Source organism: Haliaeetus albicilla, chromosome 1 (genome assembly GCF_947461875.1).
Source record: "Haliaeetus albicilla chromosome 1, bHalAlb1.1, whole genome shotgun sequence".
Taxonomy (NCBI): Eukaryota; Metazoa; Chordata; class Aves; order Accipitriformes; family Accipitridae; genus Haliaeetus; species Haliaeetus albicilla.
Genome location: NC_091483.1, coordinates 21,040,691 through 21,065,600, shown reverse-complemented (window position 1 = coordinate 21,065,600; position 24,910 = coordinate 21,040,691). Strand labels below are relative to the sequence as shown.

Genomic DNA, 24,910 nt, shown 5'->3' with positions numbered 1-24,910 from the left:
AAGAAATTTGATGGAGGAGCTTTTCCTTTTCTGAATGATGTTTCTTTACTTACTTTCAGTTTTTCAAAACCATGGGTAACTTGCCAATGGTTTCAAAATCTCAGATTCCTGAATCTCACTGGAACTGCTGTTGCTGCTGAACTCATACCCGCGGAGGGGGAATATCACCTTGTTGTGATTTCAGGTAGTCAGAGAAGTTCAGAACAGCATGTACCTCTTTGCAGGGCCAGTTATTCTTCTTACACAACATACTTGACAAGAATCAGCTTAAGCAAGTCCAAGTAATAGCAGTACAAAAGAAAAAAAAAGGATCTAAATTATGATAAAGATCAACAGGAAGATGTGTATCTAAGTACCTGCAAAGTGCATTCACTGCAGTTCTCCAGCCAGGAAATTGCACAAAAGAAATGATGGGAGCACCAGTAACATTAGGCATTTGCACATCTTCCCAGCTTCGCTCCTACACTCAAACATCAAGTCCAAACCCACTGCCTGCATCATTTTGAAGGCGAGTTCCGAATGATTTTTGCTGCTCTCCAACTGCCCGTCAACTGTGCGAAGGAGGAGGCAACAGCGCTATCTTTCTAACCAGCAGGTCAGAAACCTCCCAGCTCTGGGAGCCTGTTTCTACCTCCTCCTGCAGGCACTGCAGGGGGTGGTGGGGAGGCGTCTCCTACTCATATGCGTGTAATTCCTGTGTCTGTCAAATGGCCTCAACTCCAGATGAATGCACATCAAGACACGACTTCTGGCACACCCAGGTCTTCAGGCACATCTCAGCAGAAACAAGGAGAACTTACAGCAAAACCTAAACAAAATACCTAATATTTTTGGTCAAAGCATCCTACAGTCACACTGGGCTGATATTTTGCTATTAAAGTGGGATTTTCACATGCAAGAACTTGCCACAGTCTCCTTTCAAGCTTATGTCAGCTTGAATTTTCTTTTTCCCCTCTATCAGCTTGGCCACTAAGCCCAAAGTAATCAAATCTCTTGGTGCCCTTCCATTTGACAACACTCTTCTTCCACTGACGAGGAAACCAGAAATGCTGAGGGGATAGGCATTTTGGAAACCAACTGAATAGCTGGAAACATCAAGCAAAACACTGCTGTAATTCTGATGTGTGATGCACAAAGTCCTCCACTTTGGTAGACTTTTCAAAATAAAACACAGGGGTCAGTCTAACTCGTAACTGTTTATTGTAAATCACTCAAGAGTTTACACATTATTAATGGCAAAGTAACACTGTTAAAACACCTGCTGAATGAAACACAGAATAAAGACAACTCTTTTCTATTATATGGCATCATTTAAAAAACAAGAAACAGAACAAAAAAGAAACCATTTTAATTCCCCACCCCCACCCCGTTCTACATCTTTCCTGAAAATATCTGGGCCTGAGTCTCAGTTATCTCGAGATCCCTGCCTTGCCCAAGGCGTGGGGCCGCACAGCTGGGACACAGGCACTCCCTCTCCCAGGGGCAAGGCGGTGACCTTCTTTATAAATGCAAATCATGCCCTCTATCTTCAAAAGTGCTCCAGTGCTGACAGTACAAAGCCTCTCACCTGCACTGGCTAACATCTAACACAAAGGGCTACATGTCCCATTAATTCCACATGCCTTTTTTTTTTTTTTTTTTAGTTTTTTTTTTTTTTTAGTTTTTTCTTTTTTTTTTTTTTTAGTTTTTTCTTTTTTTTTTTTTAGAAGGCAACTGTTAAAATTCAGAAGTTACATAACTGTCTTTATAGTTTGCTCAGAAACCAATGGATGTTGCGTGCAGCTGAAATAGTAGTAGAGACTCTGACTTAGATAAAGGTCAGTTTTCTAAGACCCGCTAGCCAAAGGCAGAAAAAGAGATTAAGAGGCCTCTTGTGCAAAAGGAGCTAAAATATGCATGCATTGATGGCCATGACCAATTAGAATATAACTTAGGTCTCCAAACATTGAAACCGAAGCTTTATTTGGCTTAAGACATGGTTGAGCTCTACACCTTTACAAATTACAATGTATATGCGACAACAAAGGAATCATCTCAACATAGCATCAGTTGGTATTTTTGGCCTGTACAGAGACTAATCAACACAAAAGCCTGCTCAGCAATAAATGGTTTTCATATTTAGCAAAGACAGCAGTGCACTAGGCTGGCTAACAGGGCTAATGAAAAAACAAAGCAGGTTTTCAAACTAACATCTAACTAAATTTAGGCCAATTTTTCCCCTTGGACATCCTGTTTTTCATCGGTGCCATTACTGTCCTTTCTACTAGTCTGTAGCTGAAATAGCACATTGTGGCCTGCCCCATTCTATCTGAGAGATGCATCTCAAAAGCATATTTGATTAATAGTAGAAACAAAAATCTCCCCTAACTGCACTTGCAAAGAATAGTTAGTTCCTCCAACCCGCCAACGTTTACCATGAACAAACAAATTACAATGTATTTCAAACATGAACTACAGTGACTAAAATCAAATCTCTCTCCTGTTTAACTATAATATTAAATAATATATAACATTTTTACACTTAATAGTATGAAGTTTGGACATAAGACAACTAATAAGGAAAAAAAGCTGGGACCGAATCTGTTCCTGGGGAATTAATTCATCCCAACTGATCTGAAAAAACTAGTATTACCCAGAGGAAAATAAATCCACCACAGGCACGAGGGTGTGCACACACCCACCCACCCACATATATGACAGTGCTGGCACAGCAAAGCATTAGTTTTCAAGCACTGCCATCTCCAGTACTTTCCTTGCGAGACTGGATCATCTCCTTCGGAACCTGCTTGCGGTCAGTGACCAACCCCAACCAAAACATGAAGTCAATGAACCAGGTGGTGGGGTTGAACTTCAGGCCCAGCTCGCTGGCTGAGTAGTCAAATGGGAAGGTGTGGTGGTAGTTGTGGAAACCCTCACCTGAAAAACAACAGAGGAGTTTAAAGACCACATGGCCGGCACGTTTATGAACTTAGGAACACGGTCGGGTTGGACATGCCAATGCCTGTTTCTCAAGTCCTGAATCCAGTGCAGGTTATGCTCCACCCCTGGCTATGGGAGCCCCTGGCTGGGGCAGACCCACAATGGACTCCATTTCAGTGCTTTGGGCTTCCCTCCCCAGTAGGAAGGGGCACGTCCCACCCCTTACACTCAGGGAAGAAAACCATAAGTGCTTCAAGAGGGCAGATGCACAACCAAGTAAGAAGCAGAGTCGCTTACTTCTGCTGCGCTGCCCCCAGCTGACTGCTGAGAAGAGAGGATTGCTACTGTGAACACGTCTCTGCCCAGAGACTACATGGTATTATTTCAATGTGGGCACCATCAGTAGAACAAGGGAGCCTTCCTCTAGGATGCACAAGTTCCAGCCTCCTCCAAGCCCTGCCTCCAAGCGGTGTCCAGTTGCAGGTGCCCAAAACCCCCATCGGAGTGAAACAGGATGGGATGTCATCGCTCTGAATTTGCAAAGCTCTACCCAGGGCTACAGCACTTACCAATGGCTCCCAGAGTGACAAAGGTGTTCTGCCTGGGGCTGATGTACTTGTTATAAGGGCGGTTGCCGTACATGTGAGCAGCACTGTTGACCAGCCAGGTGACATTGAGGGAGATGGTGTACCGCAGGATGGAGGCAAGGAAGTAGGCGTTCCACAGACTCTCGCCCCAGAGGTACCACGGCACAAAGGTAGGAATCACAAAGCACATCAGCACAACTGAACTCTTGTAATACCTGCAGGGAAACAAAAGGACATCATTACTGTGGTGGGAATGACAGCTGGGATGAAGCGGGGTTGGATCTCTGGAGACACAGCTCTGCCAGAAGCACCTGGCACAACCTGGGCTGGCCCCATAACCAGGGCAGCAGGGAACATTTCAGACATCCACAATCATGACGTAATTTTTCCAAGTGCAATTCAAAATGCCAAGACAACCCAAAACCCCGAAGCAGCAGATAACACTGGAGCTGAACAGCTGAGACCCAGTCCCAAAGCAAACCTCCCACGCTGAGCACCTTTAAACCTGGGGAATCACAGACTGGGCTGCACACCCTGCACCTAGGGTCCGGCTCTGGGACTGGAAAAGCCTAGGGCTTGGCGTGGCATCAGTGGAGCTGTTTGAAACACGTTCACTGCTAAGAGCGGGCAAAGACTTCCCCCGTGCTCAGATCAGAAGGGAACCTGTGGCACAGGGCAGGAGCAGCTCCTTTCTATACCACTGCTGCTGCGTGAGCTCCAACAGCAGCAGCAGACCCAAAGCAGCTTCCAAGAGACTGTGGGCACCCTGCCAAAGGTGAGGAGAAATGCATCCTGGCCTGGGGGCCAGGATTACTGCTATTCTCCCAGCCCACTGGCTGGCACAAGCCCTGCCACTCCTCTGTATACTGGACAAAATCAGTGTGCAGTGCAAAACGGGGAGGGAGGAAGCCGAACAGTCCGAGAACAAACAGGAAAGCTTTATAGTACAGCTAAAGCCCCACGCCCAGACAAGGCAGGGAAGAGAGCGCATAGGATGCAGGGAGCACAGAGGTGAAGAGCAGAGACCGTAGCAGGAGAAACAAAGAGAAAAATTGTGCTGGGAGAATTAATCCAAGGCAAGTGGAGAAAGGGAGCAGCTCAGCAAGAAGTGGGGAGGCAAAGCCAAAAGCGAGATAGGAAATAAATGAGGCTAAATGGAGAACGGGCTAATGGCGCTCAGAAGTGGAGAGCAGCAAGACAGTGCAGCTTGGGAGCCACCTACAGTGTGTCCCCACCTCGAGAGGAAACAGGGCCCCGTTTCCCCATTGAGCCCTTCCACCTCCCTGTAGCCCAGCCCACAGGGATCCCAAGGGTATCATCATCAAAGCAAGCTGCCAAAAGAAACTGGAGCGGTAGGCTGAGGTGACAGGATTTTGAAGGGTGCATAAAGAAAAGAAAAGAAACGCAAAGTAAGACCCATCTTATTTGTGCCCATATGACGGGTTTAAAATAGACCCCTGCTTTTGATGAGTTTTGTGGAAGGGTTGAGGAAGAACAGAGTTTGGATTTGTTAAACAGTTATTAAAACTTTCCATTTGCTGTATTTTTTCAGATAGGAGGAACTGTCACTTTGGTTTGACAAAAACAAACAAACAATTTTCAATTAAAACCCAGAGAGGGCTGGAAAAATGTTAATATTAGCAGTATTTTTGGAAGGAAGAAAGTTTCCATGCACATAATTCTCATCTATAATACACCAGCTAGTTTTGATCATCTTGTGTATGAAATAAATAAACTTCTTGCTGTGGAAGTTTTTTGTTTGATATTTTTTGTTGTTGTTCGGAGGTTGTGCCTCACATGCTGGGCTCCAGAAGGAGATGTGCAGCTCTCCAGCAACACCAACAATAGTAAAAAGACAGCATCTCCTCAGCTCTCTCACAGAACTCTATCTTCACTTACCTGAGCCAAGGCTCTCCAAAGGAAAAGTCCCCATTCTTCGCTCCACCAAAGATAACAGATAATTTCCCACTCATCTGACTGACTTCTGAACCAGGCTGTGGATAAGGTTTGCAAACCTCAACACTTCAAGGCCAGGATTTAAGTAAAGCTGGAGGAGAAAAATATTTTCCAGTCCAGAAAACTCCTTCAAAGTTCAAAGCCTCTCCAACTCCGGGAAAATAAAATAAAATTATCAGGAACAGCTTATCAGGAACCAGTTAAAACCATTCTGTGAGATGCAAGAAGCCCAGACTGAAGTCTCTGATGAAGACATGAGATCTCACATCTGAATGAGCACCTGACTACATTTTCTCTGTCTCCCTTTGATTGAAACATCCACCCTGGAATGAGAAACCTCCTTAACTGGAGTTCAAGGGAACGAATGTCTCAATACACGCTTGGGGAACAGCATTGCTTTTACCACATGAAAACTTTGTCATGAAGACACTTCACCTGTGAGCCCCTCTTTCACATCACATGCAGGATTATTGCTCTGTTATTCACAGAGGATAAATTTGGCTGTCAGTCATGCCTAGAGCAGTACTGTGATTTCAGATGAAGTGATGTGGTTTCAAACTGATTTGAGTGGCACCTCATCCACAGCACACCAGAACCACTAAATTCAGCAAAGCTAATGATCTGGCCTTAAAACGAAACATGACAAAGAAGGGTTTATTATGATTCTTACTGATCTGACCTGCCAGGTTTTCCATGCTGTCAAAAACCCCAACACTTCAACCTTACAGAAAGGAAAACCCTGTATTTTTCTTCCCAGATATGGGAAGGTAAACTCAAAGTCCTAAATTCAAATCAAGAGCAGAGACATTTGCTAGAATGTAACTTCCCTGCGGAAACATCCTTCTTCACTATACAACATTTGCAGCATAATCAAAGCAGTAGAGCCTGCTTCTTGTGGGATGCTTTTGTCCTGGAAAAGTTAATAACACAACCAAGAGAAGCTGCAGCAAACTGCAAGGTAGCCTTCACAAACAGGCACCTCCAACTGAGGAACCAGTAAAAGCAAAAATACGTGGAGGGCAGTGAATTCCTCACTCCTGGAGCTCTTCCAATGCAGGGGTAATTCTGCTAGCGCATGGATTTCTCTAATGCAAAAAAGAAACTGATTTCTGGACTCAACTGACTGCCCCCCTCACCCACAAAACACTCAGAAATGAGCTTATGTGGTTTGCGGAATTACCTGGACCAAATGCTTGCAGGGAGAGAAGTCTTCTTGTGCCTGAAACACAGGTACTCACATAGAGGACAAAGCATGTCGCTCAATCCCCACCTCTCGGAGAGTGTGTAGCAAACTGAACTAGGTCTGTGCTAATTCTCAAGGGAAATAATTAATCCTGTGAAGAATGACAGTCTTGGGAGAGGAAGCGCTTGGTCTGCGCTGGCCCACAAGTGCCAAAGACGAGTTTGCAGAGTGAAATGTGCACTTCTGCATTAAAGCAGTTAGCGATTACAGCATTTGCTCCAACAATCAAAGCAGAAGGCCAAGATCCCAGCAACTGCTGCTGTGGCTGTTTTCACAGCCAGCCCTGGCTTTTTGGAAAAGCAGAGGGACAGGGCTCACTGCCACATGGCAATAGTGGGGGCCAGAGGGACAGTAGCCCTAATGCCTGCAATCAAGGTGGCAGGGATATCTTCAGGGAGAAAAGGGAAAGAAAAATAAGGAATGAGCCACAACTAGACAACCAGGTGGAGGTACCTCTCCACCTCGCCTCACACAAGGGCCCAGCACTCCCACTTACTTTCTTTGGAACCTGACAACAGGGTCATCCAGCAGGTCAGTGAAATCCAGTTTCCTCCCCTTCTCTATGACGTCCCGGTGCTTGCGCATGAACAGCCAGCCAATGTGGGAGAAGAAGAAGCCACGGCGGGCGTTGTGCGGGTCCGCGTCTGTCTCCGAGTACTTGTGGTGCACACGGTGGTCTCGGCTCCACTCGTAGATGTCGTTCTGCACAGAAAGCACAGCAGGGTGAGAGGAGAGAGGCAGGTGCTGCTAGAGCAGCACCACCTCCAGGTCCTTCCCCACACAGTAACAGCAACAAGCCCCTCTCTGATGCTCCTCAAAAAAAGGTTATCAACTAAAGACATCCTGAGGGACACCAGCTTTGCAGCCAGCCAGCCCATCACATTGCTTCTCTCAGTGCCCACACAGAATGGGACATCCTCTGGGAACCGGTCATACAGATTGGACACATCCCAGGGCTGGAGATTGCTGGAAGCCAACAGCCTCTTGGGAGTTACCATCATCAGTCTGCCCTGGTCCTGTGTCCTCCCTGGGTGATTGCTGTCCAAGGATGGACACTTCTCCTGACCTGAACAGGAGCTGAACTTGCTCAGCCTTTTGGAGAGATGCATCTTCCACAGTAAAACTGGCACCTCCATTTAAATTACTGCTGTCTGCAGGGACGTGTACAGGAGCACAGCTTTCCAGTACTTAAAAGGGAGCCTACAGGAAAGATGGGAAGGGACTCTTTACCAGGAAGTGTAGTAATATAAAGAGAGATAGTGGTTTTAAACTGAAAGAGGGTTGATTTAGATTAGGTATTAGGAAGAAATTCCTTACTGTGAGGGTGGTGAGACACTGGAACAGGTTGCCCAGAGAAGTTGTGGATGCCCCATCCCTGGAATTGTTCAAGGCCAGGTTGGATGGGGCTTTGAACAACCTCATCTAGTGGAAGGTGTCCCTGCCCATGGCAGGGGGGTTGGAACTAGATGATCTTTAAGGTCCCTTCCAACCCAAACCATTCTAGGATTCTATGATTAAGATAAAAAAGGAGATGTGGCTATTTTATGGAAAATCAAGTCTCGCCTTTGCAGCCAGGCTGGAATAAAAGTCTCAGACCCGTAATATCAGCTCAGCATTGGATCCAGATCAGATACAAAGCAAGTTCAGTCCTGTCTCTGCTCAAGCTGTCAGCTGATATGGGTGACTGAAATGCCTTATGGCGGTAAATGGGATTACGTGGATTGCAGGGAGGAAGGGATAGACTGCAATTTCAGACTTGGATGCATAAAGTGAGAGAGTTCCTGAGTTTACTCAGCCAAAGTGATTTCAGCCTCCCAGTTTGCTCTGCAGGATGCACTGGCTATCGGACTAAACTTGTGGTTTTTGCAGTGGTGCCAAGCTATTAGTGCAGGGCATTGTAAGCATCTACAACACTTGCAAAACACGGGCCACACTCTCATCTATGAACTGAATTGCCAAACACCAGCACCAAAACATGGAAATGTTAGTTAATGCACAGATCCACAACAGTGCGAACTTTAATCAGAGAGTGCTTAGCGGACTGTGCTTTCTTCTGCTATTTCCATCTTTGCCATCTTTGCACAGCCAGGGAGGTACCCAAGCAGTAATACCCAAAAGAAGGAAGGGCTTGGGTTACTTTTAGGAACAGCGGCAGCACCCACAACCACCGACCACAGCAGTTTTGCTCCCAGCAGAACTGAGCAAACCGTCTGTGGTGTCTGTGAAGTAACCGCAGTGCGGCAGCCATCATGGCACTGAATATACTGCAGGACACAGTAAGTTCAAGCTAATGACAACTGTGTATATCTATATTTTGAGAGACAAAAGCTGTACGCTGAAAGCATTGCAGAAATCATTGCTCTTTCTCTCAGCTGCCAACATCTGAGAGAAAGCACTGATGCCACCTGTGCTGCTGAGGGGACTCCAGAAACAACTGCAAAGAGCAGCTAAAGAATCCAGCTCAGATGCCTCCATGTCCAATTTCAACCTTGCAAAGATGCTCTCTGTCTGCAAGAGCCCACAAGGGACAAGTGAAGAACAAAAGCCCTGGAAAGATCTCAGCTCCATTGCATTCAGTTGTGCTCAGCCCTGTACTGTTGTCACACCATGGCCACAGTGATGCTGGGAGTGGGCTGGGGATGAGGGGAACATTCTTCTGCAGCACTGACTCATCTAAGCTGAGAGGAAGCAGTAAAGATCAGCTCCTCACCCGCAGTCCAGTATGTCACACCTTAACTATCCCATTGCACAAGAGAACAAAGTAAACTGAGTGAAGCAAAGAAGTCACCAAACTCCTCGATGAGAACAAGGGGAGATCTTTACCTTGCTGCCTTCTCATTTTTTTCCTGCAAAGAAATTCAAGGGAATGAAAGCCTCTACACTGCTTCAAGTGGCTTCCGTGGGAATATCCAGAAGACTGGAAAATGCCAAAATGCCAAGATTAAGTCATTTAAAAATAAAACAGGGTAATGCAAGAAGCACACCTAGAAAAGGTCCTTTTAACAAGAAGTAATTTTTCAAGTGAGACTATTGATCAGTTTGTCACAAGAGCACTTGATAAAATTATTTGTGGGACAGCAGATAACCAGGTCAAAGCAATGATACTGTGAGAAATTAACTTGGCGCTTCATACCACAGCAAACACCTGCAGGGCTGGCAAAAAACATGATTCCCTAGATGAAAGGGTTAGGAAGCTGTGAAACAACTGAATTGCATCTAATTAAAAACCACAAATGCTAAGAGGAAATAAAGGCCAGAGGCCAGAACTGTTGGCAACAAATACACTAAAAACTGGAGCATAGCACATGTAAATATGCTCCGAGCATATTAATAGCAACCATTTTTCAGGAACACATCACCCTTGATCAAGCTTCAGGTAAATACAGGAATGAAATCGCTTCCAAAGCAGAGAGCAACAGCATCATGCTGTGACGGTAATGCAGACATGAGGTTTCATTAACAGGTCCCTTAATAAACCTGCAGACCAAAATGTGACAACAAATTGGGCTATGTAACAGCCTCAGTGTGCTGACACAAATTTCCATAAAACCACTGTTGCTGTGTGCAAATGCTCACAGCACAACCTCAGCTGAACAACACAGCTTGTTTTTCAGAGGTGGCCAGGAGCAACAGTACAATGCAGTTAGCAGAGGAGACACCAGCACGTCCCAACTGAGATGCTGAAACTTAAACACCATGAGATTAAGTAGACATAAGCCAGGTATTATCTATTTCTACAAGAGACATGTGACAGCAAGAAGCACAGTCTTTCAAAACTGTGAGAGCTTCACTCTAGATGGAGAGAAGAAACACAGCTCAGCATGCTCCAATCATAAAAAAATGCACAAGGCAAAAATGGCTGCATCTGACGGTGTTTCAGAGGAAGTACAGCATGTCACAGCGCATGCATCAAGTTAAAACTCTTCAGCAGAATTTCCCCTGCCCTCCAAGAAGTCTGAATATTTCCTCAATATTCAGCATCCAGGGATGCTGTAGGTATCTCCAATGCTACCTCTTCCTCCAAAAGCCAGCCTGAGGGAGATGGACCTGAAAACTCACTCACTGTCTGCTTGTGGTGGTGAACAGCCTTTAGCAGGCAATGGATGTCACGGTAATTAGGAGGAGGCTTCAGACTACTTAAAACTTAAGAGCGGGTGATTTGGCCTTTAGTTTTCTTTCTGATAGGAAGGGCGCAAAGGTGGCTTGAAACTACTTTGAAGTACTGCCCTGCCTCAGAATCACACCATGTCCTCAGCCAAAAGCAGTAATGAGGCCAACGCAGCTGAGAGCAAAATCCATAGCAACAGGGGAGCAGAACGCAATGAAATCCCAACATGCAGGCTCACTGCAACCAGCTCAACACATTCATTTAAATTACTGATGAAAGGTAAGAGGTAAGATTAGCTGTATAACAGGAGGACAGTACCAAGGGGGTTCTCAAAACTCAAAACAGTTGTTTAACATGCTGAGCAAAGGGCTTGTAAAGCTTTGCAAGGAATCGAGCAGCACAAAGCAGCTGGAATATGGCTCAGAATAAAGGAAGGTTACAGTCAAAATGGACACATTCCCATATTCAAGCATTGTGCTCTTTGTAATGTCTAGAGGAATTAACAAGATTAATTCTTTTCACCTTAAAAAAAAAAAGATAAATCAAAGATGATAAATGAATAGTACAGAAGTGGATAAAGGGACTCTCTTCATCCTCTGTCAAAGTACATGAATGAGAAGTCAACCAAAAAGACTGAAGGGAAAAAGCTGAAAACTCAAGGCACAACACGCACATGGTAATCGGTGCCACAAGGCGTTACGGCAGCCAAGCTCAGTAAGTTTAATGTTAGTACAGGTTCATATCTCTATTTCGAACATCAAAAGGACTAACTAAATTCACACCAAGAAGATCCTGGTTCTGGGCTAACTCCTACCACCAGCTGGGTGTTACACAAACGTTTTTGAGGTCTAAGATGGCCTATCAGTAAGTACAGAGCTAGTAACACGCTTCTTTGCAAATGTAATTGAATTTTACTGGTGTAAAATTCTGCATAAAACAGAGCTAAATTAAGATTGCTCTCCTTTCTGGGCATGCCAAAATCTCCAACTGCCTGGGTGGACAAAGACACTTGATTATGCAGACGTATTTGCGTCAAGTTGACCCTTAAAAAAGTTTCCCCATTGTCTGATGAAGTGTGGGGCCTGACCTGTGCCACAGATAGGCTCCTGGGGTACTGAGCCCCTGATCTGGGCACGTTCAACTTGGTCCTTAAGTAACTATTGCTTCTGGACTGTCTAATGCATACTGTTACGTGGGTGGTGAGTGGGGCTCTGCATCCCCTGAGCCAGAGTGTTATCAGCAAATGTCTTTCTGCTATGTATTTTTTTTTTTCTTTTGCTGTCTCTAAGCTGAGGGCATCCCTACACAGGAGAGGAAGCTGCCTGGAGGCCAAGAATCTGGACAGGCGACCACAACCCCACCTGGAAAGCCATGGAGTTAGCTGCAGCCAGAAAGATCCGCAAAGGCAGCTTGGCTTTGTAGGAACGGTGGCTCCACAGGCGATGCGCACCAGCCGTCACACCCAGGGCTGTCATCAGGAAACAGAAATATGCTGAAAGACACAAAATCAAAACACAGGATGTGCCAGGGCCCAAGTGCCATTATTTTTACTTTCTTATATGTAAAGATGATCCTTGCACCTGCCTGCCGACACCTGCAGGGTTGCTCAGAAGATGAGGCTGGGCAGACAGGAGGTGAGGTTCTCAGCCTACCTCTGCCCCATGGCCCCAGGGACATGTCGTTCCACTTCCCACCCCTCCCCATTTAGCCAGTGTGCTGTTCAGGAGAGTGTGGCGCACTGAAGCACCATGTCGTGACATGTTCATGCAGTGTGCCTTCGCCAAGTACAGTGGAGTCAAAGTTCATTACTCATGTCAGTGGAGTAGCAATCACTCTTCTAGCAGGACACTGCCAGCCTCCTTCAGACAGGTCTTTGCTCCAGTTTGATCTGTCAGCTAGTTTAAAAGCATCACATCCCACCCCTACAGATACGAGCTGTGTCACAGTTTCCACAATAAAAACTTCTCTTATCATCAGGAGCTCATGACTCAGTAATAAAAATGCACCAGGAATTGGAGAATTCACCATCTCCCTCAGTTTCAGGAACTGCTTTTCCTTCCCTTAATTAAAAAGTTGGCCAAGTAAACTTGTTTTGAGCATTTTTTCAGATGGCCAACACAGCACAGGAGCAGGTCTGTTCCTTACTGACCACACTGGCTCCAGGCTAGACACACAGCCTAAGCACATGCATCCCGCAATGTACGCCCCATGCTTAAAATAATACCCCCACCAACCACCATCACAGCATCGGTAAGTCTCTGGTTCTCCTTCCAGCAGGGGCCATGCCCACACATGCTCCGGCCGGTTAACCCTGCATTTCCAGGGGCAGAGGAAATGGCTGACTGGGGCAGCAGAACGAGACTGTAGGGCCCAGAGACTGTAGGACCTGGGCCCGCCTGCTCAAGCCATGCATCTGTCCACCGATTGCTTCTCCTTTGATGTGCTAGCTGGTTTTGTCTCTACTGTCTCTGAATTCCTGTGTGATGGATGATCCATTGCCTGAGTTGTTTTGACTTGCAACAAAAGAGGACACTATGGGAAAGGGTTAGAAGAACAGTGCATTAGAGCTGCTCCTCCTTTTGAAGAGAGACCAGAGGGAAAATGGGAACCACTAGGAGGAAAGTATTACCCAAATAAACTGGACTGCTTAAAACTACTCACATTCAAGCTACCCAGCTGCCATGATATACAGACTCTTATGTCTTCCTCCCATAGGTGTTGATTTCTCATTCTGTGCCTAAAGAGTATAGGCTCATTTTACAAGTGTAAAATTAGAAACAAGAGTGGATTCAAACAATAAGAATATTACAGAACAACCTCAAATGAGCTTGCATGGTCTGAAGCGATGTGCTGTTTAGCCAGGGCTCCCTGCCACCCTAGGCACAGAGGCTTGTTTTGGTTAAAACAGCGTCTTTAAAATACCTAAATAGAGTTACTGGAACAAAGAGGAAAACTCTATCCCCAAAAGGGGATTTTCTACTTGTGTCTGCACAACAGTGTGTCCAGCAGGGAACTCTGTTAGACATGCAGTGGCTAGAAAGGAATTCACAATCAGCTTCTCCCAGTATGTAATGTAAAACATCTATCTTTGCAAAAAGAAAACAAAAATACGTGTATGTAGGTCCGTGTCTACTGTGTCCCTCTATCAACTCCAAACTCACAATGCTTGAAATTACAGCATCTAAGAGAAAATATAATAGAAAGATGTTTGGTAAAATAACGGCAACCATATTTCATGGTGATTGTCACCCCTGTGGACTGAAGGAGTAAATGTACCTTATCCACTCCGCTGGTGGATCCATCAAAAACAGATTTACCCAAACTGTTTCACATTATGTACGTGACCCAAATTCCTGTCATCTCTGGCACAGCCAACCAAACCCTTTCTCACAAAATGCAACAGACAAATGGAGTCAGAATGGTCCTGATAAAGATGACGCATCTGTAAAACCCGCTTTGGACACCACCACTGAAGAGGCAATTCTCCTTTTTGGCAGCCTGCAGTGTTCATGCTACTCCCAAAAAAGGCTCATCTGTGCAGTTATGTCCACTGCACTGAAGTCTATCGCCAAATTCAGAGTTCTGCCTCCTTCCTGAAGGGAGGTACAGAAATGAACTGAAAATTGTGCATTCTCTGCACATTATTTACAGATTTTGTTGAGTTTACAGATTACTCTCAGATCAGTAAAAATGCCGACACCACAACTCACTCTCCAGTCTCCACTGCAGTCTTGCAGTTCTTGCACATGCCTCGTCAGTGCAAGGACTCAGACTTACATGAAATTAGGGAAAACCTATCCTGTCATTTTCTGTACATGCTGTTGAGCTGTGCAGAAACATCACTAAATAAGGCCTTCCAAATCATTCAGACGACTGTAACTGTGGAAACAGATCTGTGACACATAGAATACTGACATTATCCAGCTAAGATTACTGAGGTTATAGTCCTGAATCATTACAAGAACATATCGTCTGTGGGCTTTACGACTGGTTAACCTCATGCTAGTCACAGGGGCTGAAATCTCCCATCTTTAGCACTCTCTTTGCTTCCTTAAAGCACAAAGAGTGGCTTTTCTCCCACTTCAAAGCAACAGATCATTTAGTTGACCAAGTGCTTCTCAAGGCATCCTGCCATCTTAATCATGATCCGTTGCTTAAAACCAGAATTAGAGATAAGCGGGTAGAATGACACATATGCAACATTAAGGCTGATTTTGCTTTACCTCTCTGTCCAGTGCAAGAAAGAGGCAGAGTGTTAGGTAACATACAGACCACATGGAATAGCTGCACTAAATACATGGGATTTATGCCACTTGATGATTCAGCTCTTGCAGAGCTCAGCTTAACAGAGACCCTTCCATTCAACCCATTCTGCACCACCAGCACTGCAGCAGTATTTTGGGAGTCTGGGGGCTGCCCTAGGGTCTACATGCCACCCTGTGTCCATACCTTTGAACAGCACCTCCCAGTCCAGGCCTTCTCCCAGCATCATTCTCAATTCACGCTTCCCAGGAAGGCCAACCGAGAATGACCACCAGACTGATGAAATACCACCAGAGCCTCCCAGAAACATGCTGCCCTGATCAAATAGGACTTTCCCAGGGCTACAACCACAAGCTCTGTTGTCCTGCCTTCTGCAGCCCTCCAGGGACTTGCCAGCCTCAGCCACTACCACACTGATCAAGCTGAAATGGCTGGGGCTTATACCCACACAACTTGCCTATTTTTTGGCTTTGCAGAGGAAGAATCATAACAGCAGGAATTTTCTTAATATAAATCCTGAGGGCTGAAACATTCCCAGAAACAAACAAACAACATTACTCAGGAGTTTGGTGACCAAAGCAGAAACAAATCCTGTCAGACAAAGGCACTGTACAGTGGTATCAGACTTCTGTGGTTCTTACAGGAATTAGGGTGCCTGAAAATATTACTTGGCCACTAATTCCCAATGTATAAATAGCCAGGATGACAAATATTTGCTGCATAAAGTTAGGTCTCAAGCTTTCCTTTGCAGAATAAATTATGAACTCAAACCAAAAATCAGACTATAAACCGTTTGACTTTACATTAATTATGCACAGCTACAGTAACTACATGAGAAGAGAGCCACTACTTACCTATGTGGCTCATTTTCGGGGGGTGGGGAGCATGTGGGGGGGTGAACATCTCCTTGAAACACAAAAGGATTACACTGTGGAGCAAAGCAGCTCAGTTAATAGCAATTTCCCCTTATATTGCAAACTCCATTAGACTTGTAACTAAACAGGTCTCCTAAGCAATAAAGAGTAAAAACACAGTTATTGCAGAAAAAGGGAAAAAAAAGAAAAACACAAGAAAAGTACCAATAAACAGCCTAGAATCCAAACAGTTAACAATATAGTTCTTTTTAATTTAGCAAGGTACTTAATGTACAAAGAGGAAACGGCTAAAATAGCCAGATTAGCCTTCTGCATGTTCTAGTGAGCTAACTCTGCAGCCAGGCTGACTTACCAAAGCAAAATCACACTCACAAGGAAACCACAGCGTTTCAAACTTAACCTATAGACTGAAGACTGAGCTGTGCTATCTATGTATATTGGCTTCACACACTATCATAGGCCACTACAAGTACCGGAGGAATTCAGAGAGGAGGAATAATATATTGCTTTTCCTCCCCTCAACTGGTGCTGCAGGGCTGGCAGGAGCACAGCTTGGGAGAGGGCTGTGTTGGAGCATGGTGGAGGCGGTTGTCAGCAGCCACTGATGACGGATGTGAAGGAAGAACAGCAAGCTGGCAGCATCCCCACCTCCCCAAGATGCCCAGCTATGAGGCCAAGAGGCATTTCCATGGGGCTGTCCTCACTGGGAGGCCAAGCCAGCCCCAGCATTGACTGCACAGAGAGGGCTGCTTGTGAAATGAGAGGTGCTTGAGGTATAAGGAAGATGGAGCTAGAAAAGGGCTGGGTGAGGACTCGCTAGCCACAAGCCTGGGGACAGAGCACACAGAGCTGCCAGGCAGGCAGCAGCAGCATCTCAGAGAGCCAGCGCATGCAAGTTCCACCAACAGTACAGCAGCTTGAGCAAGGAGCTCTGAAGCCACCTGACAAAAGGTTGTCACGCTAATACCAAAGGAAAAGAAAGGAGGAGGAAAAAAAAAAAAAAAAAAGAAAAAAAGAGTAGAATTGGGACTTCAAGAGAAAAAAAATGAAAAAGCAAAAGCTAACACAGCAGAAAAAGCTGTCTGGAGAGACCTGGGATGAGAGAGGAAACACAGCAGCCAATGAACAGATCCGTGAAAGACAGTGGGTTTAAGGCTGGTATTTCTGGTGTTGTGAAAAGCAAGCTAGAGCTGTGCAGCTCACAGTTTCATACTAAAGCCAGAGGGAGGGGAGGAAGATCCTTTCAAGCCATTTTCTGATCGTTTATTCAGTTTTGCCTCACTCATGGACTGAAGGCAGCGTGGAGCATCTGCTTCACTGAGCCACTGGCAGGGAGCCATCTTCCTGGCATGGAGCTGAAGTGTGCCACTGGGCTGGGAATGCATCCCGGTGCTGACTCCATGGCTCTGCAGTCTGCCCTACGCCTGCAGTAGGGTTCTCCTGCCACACACGGACTCAAAAGCAGCTCCTTCTCAGCATCAGGTCCAATTACCATGTTCGGTGTGAGAGTTCAGATCTACTCTGTTAATGCAAATACCCATGTTACTGGGCACCTGTCATCCTCACATACCTCTGCACCTTCTGGATACTGTGGCACTGCATGGCAGGGAGCTCCACAGGTCTGCAGGGCCCCCTTGGGCCTTTACTCCTGCTTCTGCTACTGTAAAATTGTTGCTTTCAAGAATTTACTCAGAACGAGAGCTAAATTAATCTTCCCTAGCCCCTAGGATGGTGTGGGAATGCTGTGAGCCATGCCTGCTGCTCCCCAGAGCAATAGCCAGCTTAGCCTGGACAGGTGGTGGAGCCCAAGTTTACATAGTTTTAGAGGATTTCAGCTGGCTATGGTTTACTTTGAATCGCTGTCTGATCAAAGCAATAATTACAGGAGATTTAGCTTTAGTCAAACCCACTTTTCTCCCATTTCTCTGAGCATGCTGGCTTCAGGACAATTCTCTAGAAACGTAGCCTCTGGACGTCCTTCTGCAGTAATGGTCAGAGACATGCCCACAGCCATCCTCAGCTATGCCCATCCAGGTGCCCCTCGCAGCCGGGAAGGTGCCCACAGCTGTGCAGAAAGGCCCAGGAGGTAGCTCTGATCTCATCACCCCAGCAGCTGGATCCTTGAGCACAGGCAGCTGGGCTGCAGCACCGGCCAGAGCCCTCTGCCAGGGCTCTACCCCCAACACATAAAAAAGAAGTGTCCCCAGTCAACAGCTCTAACTGCCATCCCAATTAACAGCCAAAACTCTGCAGGGAGGTTTAGGGCTTGCTGCAAGTCTGGGAGAAGTCTGAGACCTGGGTGCAAGTACCTGAAAAAGCAAAGCCTGTGCCAAGAGCTCTGGACTCTGCAAAACTCAACCACCAAGCCCACAGCTGCCTTTGACTGGACAGTAAGCCAGGATCTGTTTCAAAGAAGGATGATTAAATCCAGCAGAGCAGAGGTTTTAAGTGGGTTCCTCCTTTTTTCTTCCTACTCTTTCTCAAGACCTCAAGGCAGAATTACTCTCAAACCTAGGAATTTTACTACCTTTTTCCATTGTCTCCGACACCCTCCCTGCAAGCTCTGCAATACACAAACCGTGCATTAACGGAGTAAACTGGTGTGAAACGCCTCCATGGTGAGTGGGGCCCCAACACATCACTCCCCTGGGCAGGCAGCACACTCTCCCCACCGGAGCCCTGCAGAAGCATAAGGTCTGACAGGAGCATTTCCAACCACGAGCTCACTCGATAGAGCACAGCATAAGCAAAATGCTTCTGAGCTGGAGCAGTGGGAGAAGCATTTAAGAGCGGGAACAAAGAGGAAGAGGGGGAAGAGGAAGCAACAAGTAAGCCTGTGCAAAAGGACAAAAGAGAAAACCAGTGCAGGGGGACAGGAAAAGGATGCAAGAGACAAGATATGTGAGGTTAAACTACCATGCAAATGGGGAGCCGGCGGGTTGCTGGCGGGTTGCTAGGTTTCCAAGTACACTGTGCCTGTGCACAGATGCTATTTATGGGAACATGCCAGAATCAATAAGCAGAAGATTTTTATTCAACATCCTTCCTTATTAATGACCTGAAACAAAGGCAAACAGCATATTAATTACAACCGCAGATGATGCTAAATTTGGAGCAGCAGTGAGACAGCTAAGAAACACAAAAGGATCCATGGAGAAACAGGGAAAGTAAGGCTCAAATAAAGATCTGCCTGGATATAAAAAGCAAAGTAATGTAGTTCAGGGGGTGGTAACTGCAGAGGAAGATGAGATGCTTCAGGAAGCAGGAGCCTGCAAGGAGGATCACCAACAGCTCATAAAATATTCTCAGTGTGCAATATGATAAGGCGGCAAGACATCAGTGTGATTTTGAACAGCAGGCAGAGAGGTATCATCTCGCTGTCAGAGAGAAGCAATGAAAACTATACCAGGCAAATCATTTAAAAATGGATGGGATGGGAGATCAACAGCATAAAACATTTGAGACATCTTTTTCAGAACAGCTCATTATCCCCATGGCTGGATTTCCAGAAAACCTTTACAGGTCAAACTCTTCTGAAAGCCTGAGTGTCCAGGGGACTGACCTCTTATGAAGATATGGGCAGATACTGCCACAGTCTGTAGCTACTTCATAGACATCAGGAAATCATCCTCTGCTCTATGTGGTTGCTTAAATTGGAGCAGATCTCTGCCCCCTAAAATTTAAATTCTTTTGTATGCTGAATATCAAAATTAGAACCTCTTCCATTTCTGAAACCTGGGACCACATTAGAAACATGATATATATTTACTGTTTGTGAACCCAGCAGATTCCAGATTGCTTTTGACTTCTATCTGATTATAAAAAACCCAAATCAACCAAAACAAGAAGCCCAACAAGCACTGGGTTCACTCTGCACATCTGAATAGACAATGCTGGCTCCTGAAAGAGATGAGATGTCTAGACATTCTTCTTAGGCACAGATTACAAGGAGACACTGTGTTGGATAGCAACTATCCACACGTTACCAATGTCAAAAATAACCCAGTTACATGGAGCAAATCGCAATTACCTCTGAGGGACAAAACATCAGACATAAAAATAGTAGTGGTGAAACAAAATCAATTCCACATTCACAATGGTGCTACCATCAATATATAAAACTTCTTTAAAACAGAGAATAATGTCACACAACTGTTCCCATGGGGTAGTGACACGCGGAGCCTGACACTGACTCACACCCAGTGCCTGCAATCCCTGCCTATGCAGGGGTGGCGAGGAGAGGAGGGATAGCAGGGCTGGGAGCTGGGAAGGCAATCAGCCCTTGCCAGTCCCACTGCTGGCATCTCTCATGTGTGGCTAAAAACCTCATAGTCCCTTGCAGAAGTGAGGGATTTGGATACGACATTCAACCCTAGCAAGGTGACTACTCTGAACCTGACACAAGCCTTGAGAGCTGTCATCCTCGCAGTTTGGTCTAGGTGAGTTGTACCAAACACAGATCCCACCACAGCCTCATTTTCCAGACTTTGGGACTAGGCAAGCTTTGTGAACATTTGAGCTTTTTTGCATGTTACAAAATGCAACAAATGTTTTTCTGGTCCTGGGGCAGCAAATCATTGACTCAGTTTTAAGTCAAGTGATTACAAACCTTAGGTCAGTCAGCATGAGAATGTACTACATCAAGTGCCAGGAAGCAGGACAGGAACTCCCAGAACACCTCTGTCTCACCAGTACCAACAATGAGGAAAAACAGGTGGGGGAAAGTGCTCGCCACTCCAAACAAGAGAGATGATATGCCTTAGGAGATCAGAACAGTGGCTCACCTAACTCGATACTTTTTCCCAACAGGGGTAAGAGGAGTTGCTATTCAGAGAAGACAAAAGAAACAAAAAAAAAAAAAAAAAAAGAAAGAAAAAGGAGAAAAAAAGACAATACAGCTCAGTTACTGTTACACTAGCAGTGCCTGCACACTGGTGGACTTCCAAGATGTGGCATTTTGCACAGAGTATGTGGAAAGTAGTTATCAAGGCTGGAGGCTGTCCCAGAGTTGTTATCACACTTGCTCTTACCATGAGGATGACAGATCTTGGATCGAGATAGCCACCAAGGATCAGGGCCTTGGTTTTATGTCTCGTTCTGAGGACATCAGCCCCATTTACTCCTGCGCTGGTGCAAAGCCCAGCACAGAGAGCTCAGAACAAGCTGCATGAGCATCACTCTCTCCTAGGACCAGCCAGTATCACTGACAGCTATAGCCCTAACACAGATTTTGGAAGCTGCTGTTCCCATGGCCTCAAATCAGCAGGTAGGGGACCCCCAGCTGGGGCTGCCAGATCCCTCTGCAGACCGCCAAACGCTTCCTCTGTCTCCCCACGGCATCCCACTCAGCAGGGGCTCTGGCAGACGGAAAGATCACAAGCCAGCAAAGCAAGCCAGGAGCAGCAGCAATGAAACACTGACCAGAAAAACATCCAGTGCCCTCACTGTGGTGGGAAACAGGGTAGAAGAAATCTGCATACTCCAGCCACAAAACCACACCCTGTTTGAACCTCCTGTTGGAGTCCATCTGGTTTCTGGCTGTGGTTGCCTTTCTCCCAAGCTCTCTGTCACAGCCTCTGCCCACGGCCGCTTCATGCCAGCCCCTGACCCAAAGCCCCGCTCACAACCGACCTGCAGCGTTATTTGGTATCTGCTCAGGGAGCTCTTCCTTGAGTGGCGTCTTCAGCTTTCAGCTGCTATCGTGGAAAAATTCTAGCTCTTCTACTGCCATCATTCTGAGGACAGCTTCAGAAGCTGGTTCTCCTGGAGGTCTCACTGCTGGGCAATGACATTCCCAACACTGTTTAGCCTACAAGACGCGACACATTCCTAGCCCCAGGTGGGAGTGCTTGAAGTTACATTCAGCAGAGGCTTCAACATTTTTGCACACACACTGTGTCTCTAGCAGTTCAAGGATCAGGAGGAAAGATCCCATGGATACAGGAGGGAGTAATTTCTTAAGGAGACGTGAATTCTAGTGACACTAATGGCCGAGAAAGCACATCTTTTGCTTGGAGAAGAAATATTAACAAAGACAAGGGCTGTGCCTCACCTGTAGACATCTGTTACCTCTTCAACAATAGGGCAGCCAAAACCAATTGACCTTAAAAATGCTGTTGCATGATGAAGACATCTTGTGACATGACACCGTTTGGTGGAAATACTCTCTCCACAGCTGAAGTAGCCAGCAAAGTCTCAGGCAAACCTCTGTGTGACAAAGCCTGGAAAGAAATTTTCATCTCAGCACAGGCCATTTTTTTCATCCCTGTTGTGCTAGTTTTGGCTGGGATAGAGTTAATTTTCTTCATAGTAGCTAGGGGCTATGTTTTGGATTTGTGCTGAAAACAATGTTGATAATGCGGAAATGTTTTCGTTACTGCTGAGCAGTGCTTACACAACCTCAAGGCCTTTTCTGCTCCTCACACCATCCCACCAGTGAGTAGGCTGGGGGTGCACAAGAAGTTGGGAGGGGACACAGCTGGGACAGCTGACCCCAACTGACCGAAGGGATATTCCAGACCATATGATGGCATGCTCAGCATATAAAGCTGGGGGAAGAAGAGGGAAGGGGAGGATGTTCAGAGTGATGGCATTTGTCTTCCCAAGTAACTGTTACGTGTGATGGAGCCCTGCTTTCCTGGAGGTGGCTGAACACCTGCATGGGAAGTGGTGAATGAATTCCTTATTTCGCTTTGCTTGTGTGTGCAGCTTTTGCTTTACCTATTAAACTGTCTTTATCTCAGCCCATGAGTTTCCTCACTTTTACCCTTCTGATTCTCTCCCCCATCCCACTGTGAGGGAGGTGAGTGACTGGCTGTGTGGTCCTTAGTTGCCAGGTGGGGTTAAACCACAACACCCGTATATAAAGAGATACCACAACTTGACTTATTTGTATAAATAACTATTTGAGGATTAAAAATAACAGGGATGGGCATGCAACATTTGTCCATTTCCACACCAGCATTTTACCTCCGCTTATTCAGCCAAATCAAAATTGCTTGCTAGGGAGTTTTAATAACCCCATGCATAAAACCCAAGGTCTTCCATCAGGCTACAAGAACTGCATGAAAAATACAGCAAGTTGCTCAAGCACAAAGCAACCATCACAAAGCTGACTGATCACCATAAATACATAACACTTATGTAACTTATGGTTAGGATTTTTTCCTTTCTAAAAATTATATTGCATCTGCATATCCTGCATCTGCCTTCTCTTCCTCACTTGTGGGTTTTTGCTGTTATTCAGTGGCAGATTTAGATCTAATGAGCCACATCAGTTAATCTGACCAAATCAGGGAAAGCACTTCCAATAGCGTTGAGTAGTGCCTAACTCCATTCCCACTGAAACTGCAGGCAGCACATCCATTTCAGCAGCTGCGCCATGCTTGGCCTCTTCTGAACACCTCAGAGATCCTCCACTTCACTATGCACACAGGCAGCGGTAAAAGGTTCTCTCCTGATTCAACATCAGGGCTCAGATCAGAAATGCAGCCAGTAACTTAATGGTGCCTGGTACCACAACACTTTTTTGCACTATCATTAGATAACACCAAGTTTTGGGATATGTTTTCTTAAAATGCTGTGTCTGCCCTCAGAAAGGAAAGTTTTCCTGTGCCAAATTAGACCCACACGTGGTCTATCCAAACATCTCATTTAAAAATGCTGGTTGATGTCATACACTGCATTGGTGGGAGGGCCAAGGTCAACATGCAGCATTATTAGATCTAGATTAGATATCAAGTCTCCAGTACACATCTCTACTTTGGTCACCCTCCAGGGCAACCTTGGAGATCTCTTCCTCCACAGCAGAGAGATGCGAGGAGCAGTAACGCAGCACTTAATCCACATCATCCTACCGAAAAATCCTCATTTCCTGACCTGGAACTACATTTACCAAGGAGGGAGAAATTTTCCACCTTAGTCCCTCAGTTGCTGCCATGAAGAAATGTTGAATTAGTGCTCTGGCCCTGGGGTCTCTGGGAAGGAAACACTTCTCTGCTAGCAGAGTCAATTGGCCAACGCACTGTTCGCCAAGTCCTGCTAACTATCAAAGCCTGGCATCAAAAACACCTTGGGCTGGATTCAAACTAGCAACTGAGAATTAAGAAGCACCGGCGTGCAGCAGCACCAATTACCCGAGCCACCCACCGTACAGCGCAGGCCAGCTCTCATGGGGAGCCATGCATTCCTGTGAAGACCAAACGTGTGAAATCTCAGGCCAGAAGTGGGTTCATCTAAAATTAGATCTACACATTCTCTGAGCTACTCTAAATTGAACCGAAAGAGATAAGAGGAAGCATATCAAAGGCAAAGATGAAGCAGAGTTTTAGAGCTGCAGAGAAGATGAGTTCAGACAAGGCCCTTCTCCTGCCCCTCTGTACCACAGTGGAAGAGCTCCAGAAGAAGCCATGTGTCGCATCCTCTTGCCCTGCCATTACCAGCTCATAAAATCCAGGCTGTCTCTGCCTGGATGCACATGCCTACATATGCATTTTCAGGAACATTCCCCAGAGCCAGCCCTTCTGGCTGAGTATACAAAAGACTTTATTCCGGTTGGAATAGCAGAAACATTCACATTGACAACTGCAGCCAAGGTGACATAAATAAAGCCAATACAGCAATGGAAATTGTGGCTGACAGCAAGTATTCCAGTGAACAGTGAAATTCCCCTAGGAAGCAAATACAGATTCCCTGAACTCACCAGCCACTTAAGATTGCCTTAAGATACCGAACAGTTTATACATATTTTTAGATCAAAAGAAAAGGCTGGAAGATGCTCTGGTTTCTCTGAAATTTTTGATGCTTATGCGTAGCCTCTCTCAGCTCAGCCGAATACTGCGTCGTCACAAAACCAATGGGCAGATCTCACTTCTCTCCCAATGACCTCACTGCTGTCCTCAATCTCCACGCCAGCTAGGGCTCTGGTGGTTTTTAAGTGCTCTATAAATGCCAAGAAAGA

General features: G+C 45.9%; 1 protein-coding gene across 1 annotated transcript in view; it reads right to left on the bottom strand.

Annotated features, from left to right (window-relative positions):
• Positions 1 to 1,930: 1,930 nt before the first annotated feature.
• The window catches only part of SCD5 (stearoyl-CoA desaturase 5), a 33,381-nt gene continuing 10,401 nt past the window's right edge, over positions 1,931 to 24,910 (bottom strand). Inside the window, exons 2-5 of the mRNA XM_069781741.1 lie at positions 12,175 to 12,305; positions 7,202 to 7,407; positions 3,489 to 3,721; positions 1,931 to 2,916 (exon numbers count right to left, since the gene is read on the bottom strand). Of these exons, the coding sequence (XP_069637842.1) occupies positions 2,726 to 2,916; positions 3,489 to 3,721; positions 7,202 to 7,407; positions 12,175 to 12,305 (761 nt within the window). The 3' untranslated portion in view covers positions 1,931 to 2,725. The remainder of the gene's footprint in view (positions 2,917 to 3,488; positions 3,722 to 7,201; positions 7,408 to 12,174; positions 12,306 to 24,910) is intronic.